Raw genomic sequence first — 6375 nt, forward strand, 5'->3', positions numbered from 1 at the left:
TACCATGGCCAGCTGAGCGGGGTGGAACCTGCCCCTCTGCTTCCTGTCCCTGGACCTCAGCACTGCTGAGCACTTGGTACTGGACCTCAGTCACCAGGGTCTGAGTTAATACTCTGAAAGGTCCTGTGATGCTAGTCTGCCTACAGAAGGAGAGAAATACAGTAAAAACGGGGAAATTTCGCCATTCATGAACCCCCCTGATCTTCCCTGCTTCAAAATGGCTGAGGAGAAGCAGGATGGAGGAGGAGGTATGTGTGCCTGCGCAGGTCTACAAGAAACCTTTTCCGCATGATGGCAGTATTGTCCCGCAGCACAGAAGGTGTCCTGACTGCAGCTCTCTGTCCCTGCCATCAGTGACTGAAAAAAATGTCAATACAGAGGCAGTGTCCACTAACTGAGCTGTTCTAGCCTTCCTTGTCTGAGTCAGAAGTATGCAATGCTGTACTCCTAGAATTTAGCTTCTATATGCATTTTATATCAATGCCATATCTAAGGAGGCTGGACCAAATTTTGTCCTAAATAAGTTATTAAACAGATAAAAAGGAATATAAACACATAGCAAGACAAACAGAATGGAAAGGAAGCTTTGAGACCCCCACCTTCCTCACTCCCCTTCTCCTGGGAAGAAATCTGTGCAGGCAATGGTCAAATCCTGCATGGCTCCCATCTGGATCCAGCAGCACTGGGCCTCCAGTACTTGCTCCTGATGTTTGAGTGAACTCGGGTCCTGAGCAGAAAAATCCCAGGGGCCAGTTCTAGGGAGAAAAAGAACACACTGCCACCTCAGTGCCTCAACAGAAGCAAACCTCAGTGTCAGGTCATGCCCTGGTTACCCAGATCACAGTTAGACTTCACTGGATATCATACTCTGTGTGAGATCCACACAAGAGGCACAGACAAAAGGCCTTGTGTGTCCTGTGGCGGGCCTACTTTAGTGGCTCTGTAAAGAGCATGCAGATACCTATCAACACTGAATGCTATATACATGCCTACTTGGAGAAACACAGGTCTCTCCAATGACTGATTTCCAAATGGATCTGTCCCTGATTCTCAATGGGGCTTTCATTACTTCACACAGGAGCAGGGACACAAGAATTTCCTACATTACAGTCTGATTTCCGTTTCCTATGGCCTAACTACATATACATGTTATTGTCTTTATACTTTTATTATACTTTCAGTCTTCTACTTTCCCTTGGCATCTAAGGCATGCATCTTGGAGAGGAGCTTGGACTGCATAATGTATGCCAGGACTACTTGGGAGTCTCTGGTCTTAGCAAGAAGGCATAGCTTAAAATGTGTAGCATGTTACACATGCTACAAAGAGGTGGAGACAGAAGTGTCCAGCAAGAGCCTGCATTTTCTTCCCTGGGGTTTCTTCTTATCATGCCCCAGTTAGGAAGAACCAATAGCCTGGCCCACAACTTCCTGTGTCAGCTTGTCCCTACAGCTCTCTTTTTGGCCCTTTAGTCCTCCTTTTCAGCTCAAAGCCATTCCTGGTGCCCATACTTCTCCTGTTCTAGAGGAAAGGCCCTAGGTCCCAGTGTGGAACCCAAAGTATTCCAACTGACATTGTTTCCCTACTACTAGGATTCATGGGAATGAAACTTTAATAGCTCTCCACTGTAGCTCTGCCTGCAGGATGGTAGGAAGACACCACTTATGCCCACAAAGGCTAGCCTTGACCAAAGCTCTCCCACCCTCAAGCCTGAAAATAAATACTATAACCAATATCTAGAGACAAAGGCACAGGATTGTGGATGTCTAGACTTTGTTATTGTTTATCAGCAGTAATTCTCCACTGTACCCTCTCCATTCAGACCTGGTATACTTCCTTTGGAGTGACTTGTTCTTCAAAGGTTAAACATGGTGGATAAAGGCAGAGAGAGGAGAAAACTGGGAAACATGGACATCGCCTTTGGGATATAATCATCAACTGCCCAGGGTTTGTTGGCTGACATTATTTAAAACAAGGTAAAACCTGCTCCTGTCTGCTGGGCATGGTAAAATTGACCTAGATATTCTGGAACTCCTAGGGGAAAAACAGAAGACTCCAGGAAAGGTCCATGCCAACCTGCCTCATGTACTTAACTAGAACCAGGGTTCAGCACAGTGCTTTGCTTCTAAATCTCCTAGCAAAACTTAATCGTGTAAAACCTACACAAAATTAATCATGCTAAATTTGAAGACCATTAACTATCTGGAAAGGGTAAAAATTCACAGTTATAAAGACAGAAATGGCAAAAACCCTACATAACTGAAGGAAAAGAGTCCCACCACACAGGGCCTAAGATTGGCCTCACATGGATCAGATGACAAAAAATAAAATAAAATACCTTTTAAACTACTGAATGTTGGGTACAAGTTGGGACAGCCATCTTTGGCGTTTTTTCAGACAAGAAGGGCAGGGGAGAAGCACTCACAAGCTCTTGGGTGCAGCTCTACTGCCACCAGGAGGACAAGGTTTCAAAACTCATAGTACCACTATCCCTCTTCCCATGATTCCAAGAAATGGCAAAAAATGGCGGCCGATTACAGACAGCAGGAGCTGCTGGGGGGGCCTAGTTGGGCTTCCTTGACTTCTCAGGCCCCAACAGAAATTGGGACTTCAGAGTTTTCTCTTCAGAAACTGGAGAGGGAGGTGCTTTGCTGCCCTAGGACACCAGCTCATATCTTACCATGGCCAGCTGAGCGGGGTGGAACCCGCCCTTCTGCTTCCTGTCCCTGGACCTCAGCACAGCTGTGCACTTGGTACTGGACCTCACTCACCGGGGTCTGCGTTAATACTCTGAAAGGTCAGGTGATTCTACTATGGGTACTTAAGGAGACAATATACAGTAAAACGGTTAAATTTCACCATTCATGAATTCTCCTGATCCTCCCTGCTTCAAAATGGCTGAGGAGAATCAGGATAGAGGAGGTGTGTGTGCCTGCTCTGGGCTACAGGAAACATTTTCCGCATGATGGCAGTGTTGCGCAAGAGCAGGGACAGTGTCCTAAGTGCAGCATTCCATCCCCGCCTTTATAGTCTGAAAAAAACTCCAATAATGGACAGAGTCCAACAAGTATGGCAGCTTTCCTTACCCTTTACCTTCAAAATGAGGAAGAGTCATCTATGGGAGAGTTTACCTTCCATTTTCATTTCATGGCACTGACAATGCTAGCATATCCATCTGTATCTTCACCAGAATCCACCACAAAAACCAAAAGAACAAACTCTACTAAAAGAAGGAAATTGCAAGGAATTTATGATCTAAGCAGGAAGGAAAGAGAAGAAAGGAGAAGATTTGAGGCACCCACCTTCCTCATGCTGCATGGTTTTTGAAGAAATTGGTGGCTCATCAATGATCAAGTCTAGTCTCTTCTTCACCCAGCAGCAGTCTTCTATCCCAGTGCTTGTGGTGTGGAGGTTAAATGTCATCGTCCAGTTCTAGGTAGGAAAGAAAATGTTGCCAAGTCAGGGTCTGGAGAAGATCAAACCTAGGAACCAGGAAACCTGGGTCTCTGCCTGATTTCCTTCACAGACTCCCTGGTCACCTTACCCCATCCTGTCTTAGGCAACTGGCCTTGGGTGGACGTCCAGCAAATCTGACTACCTGCCTGTAATGATGATCTAGGTAGGTCTCAAGAGTTAATGCTCTATAGCATTTGGGGTGACAAAGCTATGGAAATCACTATAGCTCCCAATCACATAGATCATGGAGTATGTTTGACCTATAAACAAAAGTGAACATTCAATAAATCTGTGTTTAAATTGTAATCTATTATGAATAATTCCTCATACCTTTATTTTCAAGGAACTGGAAGAGGAAGATTGAGGCAAGAGGGAGGGGAATTATAGGAGAAGGAAGGACAGAAAACTTGAATTGGGAGTCCTTTCAATTTCTTTGACTGTGTGTGTGTTCAGAAAACAAAGTATTAATTTAATATCAGCATTCCATAGAGCTTGTTAGACAACTGATAACTTTTGGATCTTTTAAGTGTATATACATATTTTTATATTTAGGGTCTCTAAAATTATCCTTCAGCATACAATGTATGCATATATGCTGTAGTTTAAATAATACCAAGTGCACATGGTCCCAACATTTCCCACTGAATATATTTAAACAGTCAATACATTAATCTGTAAATCTCATTAATATCTGCTTGGCTTTGTAAAACTGATATGTATGTATATGAATATGTATATGTATATATGTGTGTGTGTGTCTTTTATTTGTTTGAATGCATGTGTGTATGTCAGAAGACAACCTACAAAAATCTGCTTACTGCTACAATTAGATTTATGGGTATGAAATTCATGAATTCATATGCTGGGAAGCAAGGACCTTTATCCTCTCACCGGATTCAGTGTTTTCCTTTAAATAAATACACAAATATATGGCACTGATTGTACAATATAAAATATTATACCATGATTAGCATTGAAACAAGACCATATACATGTAGATATATTTGAGTATGAAGGCTCTATTTCAGGGCAATTCAGTACACAGTGAATGCAAAGGGTAAAATTGAGACTGTTTTAACAATTTCCCCACTAAGATGCCTTGCTTGGCCGGGTAGTGGTGGAGTGTGCCTTTAATCCAAGCACTTGGGAGGCACAGACAGGCGGATTTCTGAGCCAGCCTGGTCTACAAAGTGAGTTCCAGGACAGCCAGTGTTACACAGAGAAAGCCTGTCTTGGAAAAAAGAAAAAGAAAAAGAAAAAGAAAAAGAAAAAGAAAAAGAAAAAGAAAAATTAAAAGAGAAGGATGTCTTACTTGGACTTTCCATTGATCTGTACACCCATGTTTCAATTTTCTTTTCATCTATTATAGCTCAAGTCCCTCATACAGTACTTAGGCATTCTTAATGGTTTTCCTGGATATTCTCTGACATAGTATTAGGGGCTGGATTTTGGTTCTTTACAATGATTTTCTTATACATTGGTAAAAAATCTAGGTCTTCCTGTATGCCAGGAAAGCACCCTGAGCTACAAAAACAGCGTCAATGAATGCTAACTTAGTTTCACAATTTATGTGTAACAGTGTTTTCCACCAGGAATGGAGGTACCCCACTGAGTGTTGTTCTGCCAGGAAGTTAATACGAATTTTATCCCTGGAATTGGAGTTACACGTGGGTGTGAGACACCATGTGAGTGCTGGGACTAAAACGTGAGTGCACTGAAAGAGAAAAATGTCCATTTAACCACTGAGAGATCTCTTCAGGCACTGAAGACTGATTTTAAAATATATTCTTCTACCTTTTGATATCTGTCAAATATTTCCTGCTTTTTACACTACATATCTGGGTATAATAATAATACCATTAGATGAAAATTAATGGCAAACCTAAGGGACAAAAGTAAAATGGAACCATATCTTTTATCTTCCAAGGTTTCTAGGTTCTACTACAAACATGTTTGCATGCTTAATGCTGCAGTACGCACGAGAATAAACATATAGAAAATGAAAATACATTTGGAAAGTGAAACTTGGAAATAGAAACACATGGAATATGTATAGAACAAGAAATCACAATGTAAAGAAAATGTCAGACTCAGCAAGACAGATACAAATTGTTCTCCTTCATATACAGAATTAAAGTTGCATTTAGGTGAGCATGCACACACATTGGTCTATGTGTAAGGAGGTGTAACTGGATCATGGAATTAGAAAGGGGATCATGAGAGCAGCAGAAAAGCTGTAGAGGGGAGGCTGACAGTGAGCAATGGAATACCATGACATGAAAGAGAAAGGAGCAAAACCAGGGAGAGGGGTAAAAGGAATGGAAGCAGGGGGTGAGAGACACAGGCTCAGAGGGAGAAAAATAAGAAAAAAGTGGATTCAAAAAGTACCTTACTGAAACCTGGGATTTTGTATTCTACTTGAAAAAATACTAAAATAAGGTCCTGCATGAGTTATGTCAGGAATTAATGAAATATTAAAAATCAAAATCACACACCAGTACGACAGGAAAGTCTTTGAATAAACACTACTTTAAAAAAATTCCTAGTTATACATATTATAAAGCAATGAAAACTTGCGGAAGCATATGTGGGTTATTAACATATGATATTGTAATGTAATACATGAGTTTGTTTTACATAAGATGTGGAATATTGAAGGGCCCATTTATCTGAGATACTGTGAAATCTGATGCTCAAGGGGAACATGAAATCACTGAAAATATGTTAATTTTCAGTGAATGTTCTAAGCCTGGAGAATAGATTCACCCAGACAGAAAACATTCCCTAAAAATGATTAAGAAAATATCACAACAAAGTAATTAACCCAATCACAAAGGAACTCNCACAATATGTACTCACTGATAAGTGGATATTAGCCCAGAAACTTAGGATACCCAAGATATAAGATACAATTTGCTAAA

General features: G+C 41.2%; 1 protein-coding gene across 8 annotated transcripts in view; it reads right to left on the bottom strand.

The window, feature by feature from the left end:
• The window catches only part of LOC115030086, a 67423-nt gene that overhangs the window by 15220 nt on the left and 45828 nt on the right, over positions 1-6375 (bottom strand). For 3 of the 8 annotated variants that reach the window (XM_029473252.1, XM_029473251.1, XM_029473253.1), the window contains one exon: positions 3301-3430. The exons of 3 other annotated variants lie outside the window; for them this stretch is intronic. In XM_029473252.1, coding sequence (XP_029329112.1) covers positions 3301-3430 — 130 coding nt within the window. Of the gene's footprint in view, positions 1-3; positions 141-599; positions 756-3300; positions 3431-6375 lie in introns of all 8 variants that reach the window. 2 more of the 8 variants (XR_003835695.1, XR_003835702.1) reach the window with 1 other exon arrangement.

The sequence above is a fragment of the Mus caroli genome, chromosome X (genome assembly GCF_900094665.2).
Source record: "Mus caroli chromosome X, CAROLI_EIJ_v1.1, whole genome shotgun sequence".
Classification (NCBI taxonomy): Eukaryota; Metazoa; Chordata; class Mammalia; order Rodentia; family Muridae; genus Mus; species Mus caroli.